Below are 18,469 nucleotides of genomic sequence, written 5' to 3' on the forward strand. Positions count from 1 at the left end.
TTCTTTTTTCTAGTGCCTAAAAAGAGAGTTGCCATACTAAGCCTTCTCCTACTTCTCCCTGATACTATCAGAAAACCCTCCTGCAATCCCAAAACTGTAATTATCCTTCTGTCAAGGTACTGAAAAACCAAACCTTTCTTCTCAAGACACCCATTGTAAGAAGGGTCTCTATTATCAGCAGCAGCTCTACAGCACACTATAATATTAATTTCTCTTTAGTTCTGAGACTATTAGTATCTTCTCATTAAATAAATGTACACCTTTGTTTCATCATGAAACACTACTATTCTACTAGAATGCAAATTCCGAAGGGCAACAAAAAAATTACAAAAATCAGAGAATATTTATTACCATTCAAAGGAGAATGTTAAGTAATCTCATGCCAAGAACAGAACAATACAATGCAGGGCTTTTTTTCCTTTACAGACTATTCTTAAGGCCTATTTAATAGTTCTGATATTCTGGAAGACAGTCAACACTTTGCAGAAGTTGGAGGAAAGTGCGAGGAAATGAAGGACCATTTGAATGTTATGGCCATCAGTGTAGTACAAAGACATCTTAAGGATACTATAAGCAAGTACTTACTTCTGTTTTTTCAGTGGAAATCATATCCGTCACTGGAAACGGTATGGATAAAGTAATGAATTATCATTACATATTGGGATACAGAGGATAAGTAAATGGGCATCATTTCAAGGTCTTGTCCACATCCAGTTCTGTTTGGTCTGCTGCTGGGGTTACCCCAATCCTAAACCTAATTCTCAACTTCTTCAGAAATACCAAACCCCCAATAAGAAAATACAAGTGAGGGCAGTTTATTCATACTGAATATATATATTCTTCAATTATTAACACAAGGTAAACAACCATTCTTCCTTCCTAAGGCAATGATGCACACAGAATTCATTTCCCGTGCCTAATGGAAGACCTTTCTGAATGAAAATGGTGATGAAATTTCATTTTAACTATGGTTGCCATAACAAAACATAACAAAACATGAAAACTGATTTGGAAACCAGAGAGTATCACCTTATTCAGTTTGGTGCAAAGGCCAAAGAATTATTGAATAGGAATATTCCTCAAAACAAGCTGGAATGTTACCAACCTGCGGCACTGGTTACATACAGCCTCATTACATCCATCCATCAACACGTTCTTCTACAGGGTCATTCAGACAGTGTTTTGGTGAAAAACATCTGAACATTAATCTTTTCTACAAAGGTTGCAAACCAGCACAAAAGAACATTGAAATTATTTTGTCCTGTCAGATCAACACCATAAAATTGCTGCCTCAGATTTCACTTAAGTTAAAAGTTACATGAGAGAAAGAAGAAACTAAAAGAAGTGTGAAAATATCCAGTTTTGAAAAAGAAAACCACAGAGAAATTATGACATGCATTTGAAATTATAGTTATGATAAGTGCCCAGGTGGCCAGGAAGGCCAATAGCATCCTGACTTGTATCAGAAATAGCGTGGCCAGCAGGACTAGGGAAGTGACCACCTCAGCACTGGTGAGGTCACACCTTGAATACCGTGTTCAGTTTTCAGCCCCCCCTACAAGAAAGACATTGAGATGCTGGAGCGTACCCAAAGAGGAGCAATGAAGCTTGTGAGGAGTCTAGAGAACAAGTCCTATGAGAAGCGGCTGAGGGAACTGGGGTTGTTTAGTCTGGAGAAACGGAGGATCAGGGGAGACCTTATTGCTCTCTACAACTACCTGAAAGGTACATGAAAGGAGGTTGTAGCAAGGTGGGTGTCAGTTTCTTTTCCCAAGTAACAAGTGATAGCATGAGAGGAAACACCCTCAAGTTGTGCCAGGGGAGGTTCAGATTGGATATTAGGAAAAATTTTTTCACCAAAAGGGTTGTCACGCATTGGAACGAGCTGACCAGGAAAGTGGTTGAGTCACCATGCCTGGAGGTATTTAAAATATGCTTAGATGTGGTGCTTAGGGACATGGTTTAGTGGTGCACTTGGCAGTGCTGGGTAAACGTTGGACTTGATGATCTTAAGGGTCTTTTCCAACCTAAACGATTCTATGATTCTATGCACACAGTTTAAAATAATACAGAAGGGTCAGACTATTCTCTCGCACTTTTTGGAACTCATCACTTTTTTGAACCTTTTTTGAACTGAACTTTTTTGAACCAATCACCAAGTCCTCACCAATACAGTGTGGTATGAATAGAAGACTGATAGCTTTGATTCTGCTTCTGGACAGAGCCTTGTAAGCCTGACGAAGAGTCCAGGCTGATTCATTGCCACCAGTCCTAAAGGGGCATTGATATGGAAGACAGATGGTGCTAAGCTGGCTGCATAGAGGACCTCTCCCACTTCGCTCTATAAAGCAGTCCAGTGGAAGCTCTCCTGTCCTGGATCAAAGTCAGCTGAAGCATTTTTTTAGCTGGCTGCCATCCAGACAGTATTCAGACTATCAGATAACAATAACACTGGGTCTAGCACAGAATCCACTGAATTAATAATGTCATAAAGCAAACCAGGCACTCCACAGACTCACAGGTAGTTTAACTGTGTATGTTCCTACTTCCACACAAGCAATGCCTATACAATACACTCTATCAGAAACATTAAAATTCAGCTAAAACCTTTTAGTAAGATGGAGACACTGGTTAAGCTGGCCAAATGCCTAAACCAACCTGGTACCTTAAAACCATGCAGTTTTCAAGCTGTTAACATAAAATACATGAAAATTTTTTGTGGCACATTTTATGCCCCACTCGTGATTAATTCTCAGCACAGACATTAACTTCAACAGTCTTGGTATAAATTTTTGACTTTCACAATTTTTTAATTATACTATTTAAAGAATTGGGTGGAGGAGGGTAGAGTAACATCCTGTACAGGCCTGACTAGTGCTATACCCATTGAATACTGGATTTATTTTAAGAATCATGTTTCACAGATGTTACATTGTTCACAACTAAATGAATCCATATATTTCAGGCAACTATTATGCAGATAGACCCTAACAAGCAGGAAACACATTTTTTTCCATTTAACAGCACATATATTTGAACTGTATAACAAAGATTATTTCTGTCTTCAGTATTTTGTAAAAAAATATTTTGTCCATAAAGCTTTAAAAGTGTTACAGCAGACAGTATAATTATGTGTAGGTTGACCTCAGTTGTGAGTGTAATCCAAAGCTTGATTTAATCACTGAAGAGGCAAGTCTTACATTTCCCTGGCTATTACTCCCAAAACTTTCCGTTATTCCTATTTTATTTTGTGTGTTTTATAGAAACATTGCAATACGACACATTTTTAGTGAAAACAGGCCATAAAGATATTTTTCAGTCTCTTCCTGAGCTTCTTTGTATTTTTGGAATAGTAGTAATTACAGAATACCCTATTTTCCTATGGATTTACATTTTCTGAAGCCTGACAGTATTACTTGCCATTTTCAGGAAGAATTCTACAGATTTTTAATTGAAGGAGCATATTTAATTGCACAGGTAAAACTAAGGATTGCTGTTTTCAGAGAAGTACAGTACTACAGATAGAGTAGTTTTTAGATATTCCATCCTTTCCATTGAACAGCAGTTCCAAGGGTAAAATACCAAACCCTTCCACTGATACACTTGCAATAGTTTGCAATGAGCTCCAGACAATGAGTTCCAAAGAAGTAAAGCTCCAGAGTACATAAAATTTGTACATGCAAATTTTTAGCAACTGAACTTATTTCTTATACCGGAATGTGCTTAATGTTTCTATTCTCGCTCTTTTTAAGTTATCTTTAAACAGACCAAAAAAAAAAATCTTGCTAAAAGCAAACACACTCCCACATCTTGGTAATGAGAGGAGTCTCAACTACATGAAAATCTGCACTATAGGCAGAGTGCTTTTGTCTCTCTTACACGCATGGTCCTGTATTTAATTGTCACCTGTTGTGCTTAAAACATCAAGCCTTGATAGGGCATTCAGCTTTCTGTTTGCATGATTGCATTGCCATCAACAATCCTCACCTTCATAGTACAAAAAGACCATTTGCATTATTGTTGCAGGTGAATGCCCCAGCAAGGGACCGAAGCCTGACTCTCCAATACAGATCTAAGATGTATTTTACTGTTGGCACTGAAATCATCTAAGAGAATACAAAAGAAGGATACAGAGTTGGGATAGCATAAACAAATAAGGTAATGCTGCCCAGCATGAGACATGCTGGAACTAGCACTACATCTGTCTAACCTCTTAAGATTAAAAGAAGATTCAAACAAGTGAATTCCACATTGAACTTACTTGAAAACCACAGTTTATAATTGGTACATAAAGCAATCAACCACCTACTGAGTGGACAAAAGGTGTTTTTAAGATTTGTTCTTATTTCTCATTATCCTTCTCTGATTTGATTGGCAATAAATTAATTTCTCCAAATCAAATCTGTTTTGCCTGTGATGGTAATTGCTGAGTGATCTCCCTGTCCTTATCTCGACCCACAAGCCTTTCATCCTATTTTCTCACCCTGTCCAGCTGAGGATGGGGAGTGATAGAGTGACTTGGTGGGCACCTGGTGGCCAAGGTCAACCCACTACAAGACAGCACACCAGAAGACTAAAACCAGCACACTGCAAATTGCCTGGTCTCTTCTCACTCGTATCAGTTACCTTCATTTATACTTGGGTTAACAGCTCCTAGGACAGTTACAATGACTTTTGTCAAGTTCATTTACACTGCCTACCAAAATGCACCTCATTTCAATACCCTACCTGTAATACAAGTCCTTAGAAAAGGAAAAAAACTGAACTGGCTAAGAAAATTTGAAGTAGCATTTTAATGCAGCTAAGTGAGCCAAAACATTATTTCCATGTATGCATCATTACTGAACAATGCAACTCATCTCCTCCCACACAAAATTCTAAATAGAAATCTCAGCAGAACTGTATGTATATATATATATATAACACTGGAATATCACAAGGCTCAGGCTTAAAGCTGCCAACTGACAACAATGTATGGCACACCAGATCTCTTCTGAAAGATCAAGAGGGAGATGACAACAATTAAAAACTATACATCTCCTTTTCTGTAAACAAGACAAACATGTGTAACATCACAGTAAAGTTGCTTTTACTTTAAGATGGTACTTGTCTGATCACCATACCGTACTGTGTGATGTGGCTGTGGCACTCCTGAGTTAAGACCGTCATGCCAAATGAGTGCCCCTAGAAACCACGTATTTGTTAGTATTTAGTATATTGCTTAGAATAGCATAGCCACAAATAAGCTACAGAAATCATAGCAAACAAGGGCTAATTGCATAGGAGCACTTATTGTACAGGAGTGCTAGGCTTTTTTCTGCTGTTTGTAACACAGTAATAAGCATTTACATTGTAATGTACTTTGAGGAATAAAATAAATCTGTATAATGTATTTCAAAGTTACTCTACGGCACTCTACGACTCCTTCCCTTTGGAAAGGGGCAAAATAACTAAACGATAAAGTCACTAATGATTCACTGATCAGTTGGAACACAGTAACGCTGATCAAAAAGACTTCTAGGCAACACCTCACCCTGAAGGCTTGGCAAAGAGCTTATTTTACACGTCCTAATGAGTACTATGTAATTTTTTTCTGCAGGAGTCCGATCAAAAAAACACCCCAAAGCCAGAGATTAAGAACATACATAAGTGTTCATGCTGTGCCATAAAAAAAAACTTTTGGTCCACAGATCCTCTTCTTCTGTGTTTCTGAACTATGCTATTAGTCAGGAAAACATATTCAAGAGCCTCAAAACTGACAACTGTCTAAACAAATTAATATTTGCATACAATGAATACATTTACTTAGCAGGCATTGCAATGCTACTCTTAAAATCCTTCTTTGTGTAAGGTTTGCAACATCAGGACACAGGCCTAGCCAAATACCCACTCCACTAAAGAGCGAACATTATGGAAAAAAAAGGTGAACATTTGGTGGAAAGAAAAAAAGATTTAAGAGGCATAATCAATTTAACTCTGATGTCAGCTCATGGGAATCATATCAGCAGCACTGAATTAGTACTCTTACCAGTTTACAATGCATTTGGCATGGTAGCAGATACTCTCAAATGTCTGATAAATCTAATGTTAGACTTTTAAAAATCTAAAAAGCATTGTGACAAAACCAGATTCAAAGCACTGATACATGTAAATTTACTTCTAAAGCTCAGCTGAGCTAATGGCTTGCTCCTAACAAAAGGAGATCCCAATTCCTCTTCCTTCTCTTTTTCCAACTACACACCAGTCCCTTGCTCCTTCTGCTCTCATGTGCCCTCTTCCTCTACTGCACTGGCTTTGGTATTTCTCAGATCCTTCAACAAATTAACTGAGAGCATCCAGCAGAAAGCTATTTCTATAGTTTCTCTTGGATTCATTTACTGAGGTTTACTAAGTTGAATCAGCACACCGCAAGGCCAGAGAAGCATAACAGGAAGGAACACAAAGCTGAAGGGGGGAAAACAGAGAGCGACAAGATCCTCCCCCTTTCAGCACTTGCAAGCTGATGACGCAGTTCAGCTCCCTTCAACAACGTGGCTATGAACCATCTTTAAACCTTGGACGACAGACAGCTGATAGGTAACTCAAACAGCCCTCTGATTTCTCAAGGCTGATTTGGTTCAACACTGTTTCAACCTCTACAACACCTCATACAATGGTGAAATCACGGAAAGGCAGGTCTAAGAAGGAAACAGCATTTTGCATGACTAAATGCAATTTTTAAAGTTTCTAAGCTAAAATAATGGGGGTTTTTATTTAAAAATTGAATACATCATCCGAAAAAGCCCAATAGAAAGAACACATTTACAGCCCCCTATTGCTAACAAAAGACTAAACAAGATATCAAGAAACTACTGAAATCCTGTATCACACACACTATTTTTCCTCTTACTCTAACAGCAAATGTCATGTAATAACAAACTACTAAACCACTTTCATAACAGCACATTTCAGACAAAAGCAATTTATATTAGTATCAGGTGAACACAGACTTAAATTTTGTGGTGTTCCCTGTTTGGTTTTGTTTTGTTCCTGTTTTCATGGAGAAATTAAAGGAAAGGATACACAGTCTAAATGTTATGGAGAAATAAAATCCATGCACGATAAAACAGCATGATAAAACATAGTTGAAATAATACATATCATTTACCTATTAATTCAACTCTCCCAGAACAGCTCCAATATTGCAAGTAGTTTGGGATTTTTTTAAACTCCTCCCACACATGGTTTTGCTGAATTATACTACTCTGAACTGACAAAATGGTACAATTTGAAATTCTGGCATCTGATGATTATAAACAAATATTACATTACTGAAGGCTGAAGAATTTGGGCTCTGAAGCCACAGATGTAAAGCACAGAATGTTATTTAAAGTTTGGGTTGTTTTTTTTTTTTAAACAAAAAAGCCATAACCAAAACTAGTTCTATTTTAAGCATGGGATTCAACTAGAAAAGCCGGAGAGGTTTCTTGTAACATAATAATCTATGATTCTAAGCTACTGAAAAATCTTTTACAATACTCTCTCCCTAAGGTAGCTCAGAACAAGTCATGATGCAACACTTATATGCAAAGTTATGATACTACTAATTTTAGATGTCCCACATAAACTGTCTGCAAGTCATCACAAACAAATGCTAACCGGTTATTTAAATATTTTTCAAACAAAAAAAAAAACCATCCAGTTCCCTCACACCAATATCATAGTGTTTTTTCCAAAAGAAGGTCATATAAACATTTGTCTACAAATGAACTTTGAGAAGTACTGTAACAGTAGGTAATGTAAATTTTTGTTTCTTTTATGCACTTAAGAAAGCACAGGTTTCTGAAAAAATAAAAAAGGTTACTGAATGACTGGAAGTAGTTTTTAACACCTTTCCAGCAGCAATTTATTGACGAAAAAAAGTCCACTAAGCATTCAAATTTTTCTGAATGGGTAATGTTTGTCTGGCCCATATGTAACAAAAAAAATTCCATACATCTGAGAACTTCTATTACATAAATACCACAAACAGAAAAGGATAGAAAGGAAACGCAGAGATAGGGTTTTACCAGTGTAAGGTTTTTAACTGAAAACAACCTCAGCCAAAACATTTGCAACTGGTGGGCAGAGTCATAGGCAGATACATCACCAGTGTTCTATTTACATCTACTCTGAATAGCTCTAAAAGATGATTTTCAAAAACTAGCTTGCCAGGGAAGCTGTCTTCACATCAAAACACCTTTCTGCCTACGACTGTAAGAGTTACTCTAAAAGTAAAATCCAAATGAGTCTCTAATAAGAGGTTACTAATAATAATGGACGCAGTTGACAAGCAAGAGCTAGTGAACAAGGAGACATTTGTGGAAACTTTTTGAATTAACATCTACTACCATGTGTTAAAATTCTTCATTAATTTTGCAGACAAACTAATAATGGTTTGGTTTACATGTCAGGCCCAAATTCTTCAGAAAATGGAAACTGGGCAAGTTTCAACAACAAACTAATTAAAACAAATCACATTTCCCTTATTAATTTATAGAGCTTATGACTGGAAGATACTATGAAAACATCCCATCTTCTGCCCGAATTTGGACTATTTTCTTTATTTTTATAATCCTGTTTCAGGTTATGCAAGGTCTTCCACAACTATTCTTAAAGACTAACCCATATTCTAGTAATTATCACCACCAGGTTTCTCATGAGACCATACTATTACTTCCTGTAAGGACACAACAATTCTTTCCTCAGCATTCTTAAAACATCCCTGCATACTTGCTATTAAACAGCACTGCACTTAAGAGCAGGGGTTTTCAGTGAACTACCTCAAATCTTTGTTCTGAATGGTTACAGTGATGTTAGTACTACATAAGATGTATGAGTAATTCAAATAAATGGTTCCAATATATATTAAATTTGGCTCCCTTCCTCAAAAACTCTCAATAGATCAGTATACATTACCTGGTTAAACCTACACTTGCCGTCAGCCTCATACACCCCTTCCCTACAGCACTATCACGCTGAATACCAGTAGCAGGACAAAACTTCCGGACGCTCAATTTTTAACCCAGTAAAATGTTGACATCAGCAGAATATCTTATTTACAAGCTTTTGCTACATAGCACATAAACAATAACTTGTGAAATATTTTAAAAATAAAGACAATTGATTTTAACTAGGGGTTTTTTGTTTGAAAAGAGAGGAGAAACAATGTAACTGTTGCATGTTACATAAACTTGAAAGGCTTGAGAGGTGGGCCAATGCAAACCTCATGAAGTTCCACAAAGCCAAGTGCAAGGTCCTGCACGTGGGTCAGGGCAAACCCTGGTACCCATACAGGCTGGGCAATGAGTGGATTGAGAGCAGCCCTGCAGAGAAGGACTTGGGGGTATCAGTGGATATAAAACTGACTATGAACCAACAATGTGCATTCACAGCCCAGAAAGCCAATTGCATCCTTGCCTGCACCAAGAGGAACATGGCCAGCAGGTCGAGGAAGGTGATTCTGTCCCTCTACTCTGCTCTCATGAGACCCCACCTGGAGGACTCCGTTCAGCTCTGGAGCCCCAAGCATAAGAAGGACATGGACCTGCTCAAGAGGGTCCAGAGGAGGCCATGAAGATGGTCAGGGGGCTGGAGCACCTCCTTTATGAGGACAGGCCGAGAGAGTTGGGGTTGTTCAGCCTGGAGGAAAGAAGGCTCTGGGGAGATCTTATAGTGGCCTTCCCGTACTGAAGGGGGGCCTACAGGAAGGATGTGGAGGGACTCTTTATCAGGGAGTGCAGTGATAGGATGAAGAGTAACGGTTTTAAAGTGACAGATTGATTAGATATTAGGAATAAATTCTTTCCTGTGAGGGTGGTGAGACCCTGGAAGAGGTTGCCCAGAGAGGCTGTGGATGTCCCCTCCCTGGAAGTGTTCAAGGCCAGGCTGGACAGGGCTTTGAGTGACCCGATCTAGTGGAAGGTGTCCCTGTCCATGGCAGGGGGGTTGGAACTAGATGATCTTTAAAAGGCCCCTTCCAACCCAAACCATTCTATGATTCTATGATATTACTGAGAACTCCTGAGTACTCCAGTCGCTCAAAAAACCAAAAATCACAAAACAGGTTCTAGGTGCAGGTTCCTCTACAGAGTTCAATACATGCTCATTTGCTTCTCTTGCTTTTGTATGATATTAAAAAAATACAGTGTGGCATTACAGAATCACCCAGAGTAAAAGTATCACCAAATGCTAATAGTTGATTCCCCTCTGGAGAAAATAAAGGAAGAAGAGGTTTAAGCCTATTCAGAAGATACTCTCAACCGCTGAAGGAACAGGTTCAACATCCCACCTTATTCTACTGCCTATTCTACTGACTGAAGATAGCAGTCTTCAGATACAGATACATAACATCCCTGCGTTAGTCAATATGAATCTTAAGAATATCATTATTCTTCCCTCTTCACCTGTCCTATCTTCTCTCTCTACCATATTCCTTAGGGCTAAGTTTTCATCTCTTGAAAAGGTCAAAAAGTTTTGCTAGATGTATCTTTAGTTGGACTGAGTCCTCATTTCGACTGAAGTTTTCTCCACTAACAGCAATAACCTGGTAGACTGCAATGATATGTTTCTACTAATATTAAAAAAATAACATTGTGTAGAATATAGTGATACCGTTCATTAAGACTTAAGTTCTGTCAAGGAAGACCTAATTTTTCAAGCACTGTTAAAAGCACCTCCTCAAAGAGAAAAAAAATGTATGTGCAGCATTTCTGAAAATCTCTGCTTTTCAGTCCCTTCTTCAGCTCTGCAGTAGCAATATTTACACATATAAAGAACATAAACCTCACTGATCCTCTGTAAGCAGTGTCTTATCATATTATAGAAAGAAATGTAAAAAGATGAAGTGATTAGAATGAATCTGCTTTCAAATTCTAAATGTGCTTGGGTAATACTATGTCAGCCAGAAACACAGAGGAAAAAAGTTGTTACTGGATTAAGAAAGCGGTATTAAAAGGCACTGATTTGAAGGTAGGACATTCAGTTGAAGAGAAAGAAAATTATGCTGGAAAATCTGAGAAAAAATATGCAAGAAAACAAAGGTAAACATGAAGAAAAGACAACCCAACACCGTCTCTAAAAGGTAAGAAATTAAGTGAGCTGTGAAACCCAAGGAGCACAGTGGGTTACAGAGTGTTTATTATATAGGTTGTTTACACCTCTTCAATATATGCTGGCATATGAAAATGCTGCAACTGCATATCAGCTAAAACAAAACCCAGAGGAAAGTCTACTTCTGCATCTAGGGAAACTAAACAATTCAGATTTTGAAGGGGAATATCAAATAAAACAATCAGCAGAATAGTCCCCCAACTACAAGACATAAATGGATCCCCAATCCCAGTTTAAGCAGTTAGGCAGAGCATATATTGCATTTTATTTCCTCTTTTAGCTCCCAGGTATTTAGATAAAGACATGAACTATGAGACTGGCTAGCTGCTGTCTTCAGTTTCTAAAAATTAAGTCTAAGCTTACTACCTAAGGGTCACACATGGAGAATAAGAGTACATTGTGTAGAATATAGTGATACCGTTCATTAAGACTTAAGTTCTGTCAAGGAAGACCTAATTTTTCAAGCAGATGTCCTTTTCTTTGTATACATATATAACTTGTCCATGTTTTAAAGAAACATACATTATTTTAAGCATTCTGCTGCTTTCAAATACAGCTCTAGTATTCATGATTTCAGCCAGCTCTTGTCAAACTGAAGACATTAATAAAGCAATACATGAAGTCTATACATATATGCCATAAGTGCACTGTAGAAGGGGGAGAAAAAAAAAAAAGAAACAAATTACTTCAAATCTGAAACAAGTATCAACAGATCTCACAAAAAGGCTAACAAAAACAAACAAAAAAAATCTAATTAACCTATAATCACAAGCCTATAAATCTCTGAAACAATCTGCTGCTACCTATAAAACAGAAATAAAAGGGAAGGGCAGCAGAAAAAGTTAAACTCTTACTCAAGATGATATCAAATGGAAGAAGGATAAAAGATAAAATATTTGCAATTAAAAGGTAAATAGTTACTTTGCTTAGGACTTAAAAGGTTTTAATACAGAGACTAAAGAGAGAACCAAATACTATGGTAATGTGGTCTAATGTCCTTTAAATACTGGATTCCTAGAACTCATTTTAAAGCACATATTTTAAAATGGTATGTCATCACATCTTAGATTTTCAGCAACTGTGAGTCCACCATATGATTAAGCTGTGCCATATTTAATTATCCTTGCTGCTATAAGGGTCCAAGAATCTCAAGTGCTATAGCCCTCTCTACCTTACTACCACATCTTCCAGTAATATCACATCATCAGCAAGTGTTTAACTTTAAACATGGATTTACCTATACAGAACACAATTCAGAAACTCACTGAAACACTGAAAACAAAATATCCATGTGATTTAAGATTTTTATAATTTGCAGCAAAGGGACGGGGGGGAACTACTCCACATTTAATTCTGCTTATCTGAAAATGTGTCACAGTGCCCTCACTATTGAGTTTGATGCTTGCAGAATGAGTCAGGTGTGAACTTCCAACACCTAAAATGACAAGCCTTTATTTTACCTCATTTTCTTTTTAATTTTTTAAAATTTAAATTTCCTTATTTATTTTTCCTTAGCCTTTCTAGCCCCTTGAATCAAAACAAAATTAAGTTAACCAACATAAGATAAAAGTTTTCAGGGATATCCTCATGCTTAGTAAAATATTCCACTATACAGAGGAAGGAGATTTAAAACAGCCGTAAATCCTCACTCTCAAGGCAGTCTTAAGTTAGCCACAGAAAATAAGATGCTCTTAGAATTTCTTCAGAATTCAATCATGCACTAAAAAGTGTTTCTGAACTGTCCTATTAAAGCAATTCAAAACAACATACACAGAACAGAGGTGCAAAATGGTCTTAAAACAGTCTGCCTGCAGACACTAGAATTCATAGGTTTTACAGAGCAACAAGAAACCAAGAGCATTTTATAACTGGCATTCAAAATCCTACAGACTATGGTCTACCAAATTTTAGACTGCCATGGCAATTAAGAGCTATAGGGAACAGGGAGATTCACAGGAGTCATTAACTCAAAGATGCTGAAGTAGGCATGTAATGTAAAGACAGGCTTCCCAAACTCACAACCCACTATGCAAGACCAAGTAAAAGGATAAGCATACAATGGAGTATGGTTGTGGCATGGCTACATCACCAAACCCTCTTAACCAGAGTTTATACTAACACCACTTTTTATTCAGGAAAACAGACTACATGCAACCTTTTGCCAACACAGCACTGACAAAGAGATATGACATCATCTTTGATATTACTATACTCACAAGAATTTACAAGCATGTACACTTATCCTAGAAAAACTCCCCTGTTATAGAAGGAACACAGACAGCAAACTGGCAGGAGCAGGAGTACAGAGTCGAACTTTATCTGCCTTCTAGATGAAAAGTTCAAGATTTGGAAATACCGGCCAAGAAGCTGGAATCCCAAACAAGGATTCAATGGCATCCTCTCTGTTGAAATAATAACATCTTTTTATCTGGTTACTAACTGATTCTGTATCATGTTCCCATTTGGGAGCTTAGATCTCTAGCTGAGCACCCAAGGAATTTTTTAGACAGGTATAAACTTACTAAAGAAGGGCTCCAAACAAGTGTTTACTATTTTTCAAAAATGAGGTAGAACAATATTTGCTCCTTTAAATACAAGTTTTTACTTTAACATAAATTAAATTCCTAAACTATTCCAGAATTAATAGTTTTATTTGAAAAAAATAAAAGATGTGCAAAACTGCAAATTATACAGAAGAAAATAATTCCAGATCACGCAGTTCCTCTACAACTACTTTTCTTCCTCATCTTGGATCTGTTTCTACTTGCAACACCTTTCTGACTTATTAAAGGTTGATAATTGAGACAAACATCTATTAGAAAAAATAACAATTATTAACTGCTGTGAAAATAAATGGGCTTGTGTGTAACTTATGGAAAGCAACAGATGGCCAAACAGGGGATGCTGAAACAATGTACATGAGAGGTTTTGTTGCCCACTTTGCTTCTCCACCCCAAAGAATATAATCAGCAGAAACTGCAAGCATTTCTCAAGTAGTACTCTAACTGCACAGAGGAATCTGTCCTGGAAAAAAGTGAAATGGCAGAGGCATATTTTAAGATGTTACGCCAAGGTCTTGGAGTTGTAAATTTGTATTTTGCGCAATTTTATATTAATGAAGACGCATTCATTATTCTCCTATATGTTTTGGTTACCAATGCTGCTCAATCACTGCCCCTTTACCCCAAAAGTTCTTGGTAAGAAGTAAAATCATTTAAAATTGCAGGAATCCAACATTCCTGCAAACAGCTAACACGCAGACTTCAAGCACAGATGGAAAAGTAAATTTAAGTGAGAGATGAAAAATAGATTCAGTGGGTTTTCTTTAAAGTACAAAAAACCTTTACTTCATAAGTACCTAACACTACCCATCATCCATTGCTTCATTTGCTTAGAATTGCAATGACAAACAGTATCAGTATTTGCTTAAAAGAAAGACATTTCCTGTGGCCAAAGTAAACCACTACAAGGTAAGGAAAAGAGAAACCTGAGAGCCAAGAGGGAAAGAGCAGGTCATTCTATTGGTTTCTTTTCTTAAACATGAACTACCTTTAATTAAAGAAGGATCGATTTACACAACTGACAGAAGTACAGTTGTACTGACTTTAGGTACACTACTGGATTGGTCACCATGGGAAAGGAAGGTTGTACTGTAGTCAAATACAAACATCGTCTCTGCTATTTTGTCTGCACCATGTTTGGAACATTAACAGAGTAAGATGTTGTAGTTTTAGAGATCTTGACGGATAAAGCTTGCATTGCCTACTCATTAGTGATCTATTTTTTGCCAATAGTACCAGCACTAACAAAATAGAAGTTGAGATTCTCCAAGAAACAAACAGTTCTTGCTCAGTAATTCTGAATTAGTGTTTCATCAAAAACATCATGTGCTTTGAGTCAGGTATCTGGTTCCCAAACTCCGTATGTTTAACAGGAACTTCTCTTGCCCTGCTCAGGTCCTTATAAAAACTGCTGAGCTGAAGCCTAAGTCAATCTAAGCACACACTCTCAAGCAGTCACGCAGTCAAACAAAGAAGCAAAAGACAGTATGTTTTCATATTCTCTGGACTAAAACTACTGCAGAGGACTATTAGACTAATTACCAGTTGTATACCAAAATTAGCAAGGATTAATCCAGTCCTTTAAATAGCCATGAAAAAAAGAAAAATCACAATGATATACCCTAACATAACCATTTGGAAATAAACTTTTACTTGACAATGCTACACTTGGATGCTCTTACCATGATCTCATCATTGATAAAACAATTTTCTCACACTCTGTAACTCCAGTCACTAAGGAAAAGCTCGGCCTGAATCCTACAAAGACTCAAAACTATGCCATCAAGACAGACAACAAGCAGACACGCTCATACTCCATCAAGGGAAAAACGTTGACCACCACTCATTTTTGAACACACAACACTGGTAGGATATACACTGGCAGCCAAAGCAGCCAAACTTGACCTATAAGCATACAACAGAATTTAGATGGCATTTGCAAAAATAAACAACTCCATAACCTGATTCATACACATAGCCACAACTAGACAGACCCTGGTACGTTCTGGACAGAGGTGACTGAAACATAAGAACAAGTGTAAAATTCTCCTTTTACACTGGGGAAATCCAGGTCCTCATATACCTCAGCCCACAAAGATGTGAAAAAAATTCTCACACACCGATGCTAGAAGATAAATAGCAGAACCTCCTCAACTACTTTCGTCTAAACAGTGTATGGTACGAGAGAGGGTGTGTCCTGAAACATTCAGGTCTTGCCAGACACTAGCAACGTCGACGCAGGAAATACTTGCTAGGACCTGACAGCTTGGTTTTCAAAACGCCAACTCTAAGAACTTACCAGCTGAACAAAAACTGTAGTTACTCTAATTACACTAGAAAACATCATCTCACTTGAAATACCAAATTCAGCGCCCAGAGCTTGTAGGAACCTAGAATTTTTTGGCCTCAAGTGTCTAAACTGTACTGTCAAAATAAACACCATGTTACTGCTCCCGTTAAACAGAAAAATTCAGATGCCAACACGTCCTGCTGCAAAGCAATGCAAAACCAAAAATCTGTGAGACCTTGCCAAATCCATCAGATACTTGTTCACAAACTTCCACATTTGACTGCACATAATAAAGTACTGAGTACTCACACAACCAGGGAAATCTGCACCTTCTTAAATCCAGGCCCAGAGATCCTGGAAACGTTAAGCCTCATTTTCTTACTGAGATTCTCAAAGCTTTTTTTTTTTGTTTTTTTAAACTAGACAGTTTTCCTGTGCTTATTTTTTTTGTCCCATGGTTCGATCAATTCTGCAGAAGTAGAGGGGAGCAGCTCGAGATAAAAACTAAAGAAGATGTCACAGTGTAAGGCAAAGGTAACGCTAACGTGGAGTTATCTGGACCATGCAGTAGCCTCACCTCCTGGATTCGCCTGCGGGCCCGCTGCAGCACCTCCTCGTACCCCTTCTGTCGCAGCTCACTCAGGCTCTCGTAATACTCTTCGGGGTCATCAGTCTCGGTAAAGAGTACCTGCGAAAGGATCTTCCAGCCGCAGGTGTCCAAGCTGTGGACCAAGTAAACTTGCAGTCTGGAGCAGAGAGCGTCCATCTCCTGCTCAGACAGCTCCGGGGCTCCGAAGAGCACCGTCCACATGCCCGAGGGCTCCTCGGGGAAGGCAGGCAGGTAGGGCTCCAGCTCCGAGTTCACCGAGCACAGCTGCTGGTGCACGGCCCGCAAGTCTTGGAAGGAGAAGAGGCCGGCCCAGCTGCACTCCTCCCCCGCGGGCTCCGCATCGGGAGCGGCCGGCTCGGCTGCCTGCAGCGGTGAGGGCGGCAGAGACAGCGCGGCGGCCGCCTCCTCCTTCCTCAGCTCCAGCACTTCGATCTCTTCGGCGGCACCTGCCGCCTCCGGGCCCCGTTGCGGCCTCCGGGCCGGGCTGCTCTTGGCGCGCAGCGGACTCTTCGGCAGCGCCTCGGCCGCCGCGCCCCGCTCGGAGCCCCGCAGCCACGGCTCGGCGCGGGGACGCGAGGAGCCCCGCGGCAGGCCGGCGTCCCCACGCGCCGCGGGGCTGCCGGCCTTGGCGGCGGCTCTGGCCTCGGGGCCGGCGGGGCCGCCGCGGCGAAGCTCACGGGAGCCGCTGCGCTGGCGCTGCGCCGTGCGGTTGTGGCAGGTGATGGCGAACTTGCCCTCGATCTCGTTCCAGGCCACGATGAAGACGAACTTGTGCTTCTCCCGCTCCTGGAAGGCGTGCGGCCTGACGGCCACCCAGTCGGCCTCCAGCGTCTCCTCCAGGGCGAAGGCGGACATGGCGCTGCGCGGCTTCCCACACGCTCCCCCCACCCTCCCCGCTCCCGTCCCGTCAGCCGCCGCCGCCTGCCCCGCCGCTCGCCGGCCGGCAACGGCTCCCGCAACCCCGCGCGCCGCCTCACTGCCCACCATCAGCCATCTTAGCGGCGGGGGGCCGGGGCAGGCGCCGAGCGGGGAGGATGCGCCGAATCCCCGCCGGGGCGGCGAGGGGGGGTGAGGTGGGAGGGCGGAGAGGAATCACCTCCTCTCTGCTCGGAGCCCGCGGCCGAGGAATCCCGCCGCCGCCGGTGGTCATCAACCTGCCGCCGCGGCGGACAATGCTCGGTGCCCCGCACAGGTACTTCACGCGCGTCACGTGGGGCAGGATCTGTTTACAAGCGGCGGTGGCGCTGCGGCAACTCAGCGCCGGCCCCGCCCCGCGGCCTCCCGAGGCTCCGCCCCCCGCCCCGCAGGACACCTTCCCCATTGGCTGCCGCCCGGGTTTCTCCGACGGAGGATGATGGGTGACGCTTGACGTCTCGCGCGCGCCTCCTCGCCGCCGGCCACGCTCGCGGTCTCCCGGCCCCCCCCCCGCCCCCTCCCCCCGCGCGACTGTGGTGGGCGGGGGGAGGGTGATGCCCGTCCCCGCCCCTTCCCTCGGACGTACGACGCGGCCGCTCGGGCGCCCCGCGCCGCATGCTGGGAAAGGCACGTGCCGGGCCGCGGCCGTGAGGGGGTGGGGCCGGGCTGGGTGGACGCGCGGGAGCTAAGAGGAGCGGGGCCGGGGGAAGGCTGCCGCGTCTGCTGTGCCTGCACCGCGGCTCCCGGGGACAGTTGGGGGCCAACGAGCGCTGCTCCGGGCAGCTTCTGAGGCGGCGCGGCTTTGCCTGCCGCGGCTTTGGCCTTGCAGGTAACTCCCGGTGAGCCCCGTGGGGCACGCTGGCCTCAGCGGTCCTGCACTGCAGCTCCCCTGCCTGCTCTCCAGGGGCCTGCAGTAAGTGCAGCTTTGCAGGGCCTCTGCCCCCAAGCTGGCAGAAGGCTTTT

General features: G+C 41.2%; 1 protein-coding gene across 3 annotated transcripts in view; it reads right to left on the reverse strand.

Moving 5' to 3' along the window:
* The window catches only part of JMY (junction mediating and regulatory protein, p53 cofactor), a 70,175-nt gene extending 52,346 nt beyond the window's left edge, over positions 1-17,829 (reverse strand). For all 3 annotated transcript variants that reach the window (XR_012627179.1, XM_074856697.1, XM_074856696.1), the window contains exon 1: positions 16,559-17,829. Coding sequence is in view for 2 of the 3 variants with exons in the window: in XM_074856697.1 (XP_074712798.1) it covers positions 16,559-17,578 (1,020 nt within the window). In the remaining variant the exon portion in view is untranslated. The remainder of the gene's footprint in view (positions 1-16,558) is intronic.
* Between the last annotated feature and the right edge of the window lie 640 nt (positions 17,830-18,469).

The sequence above is a fragment of the Strix uralensis genome, chromosome Z, assembly GCF_047716275.1.
Source record: "Strix uralensis isolate ZFMK-TIS-50842 chromosome Z, bStrUra1, whole genome shotgun sequence".
NCBI classification, from domain to species: domain Eukaryota; kingdom Metazoa; phylum Chordata; class Aves; order Strigiformes; family Strigidae; genus Strix; species Strix uralensis.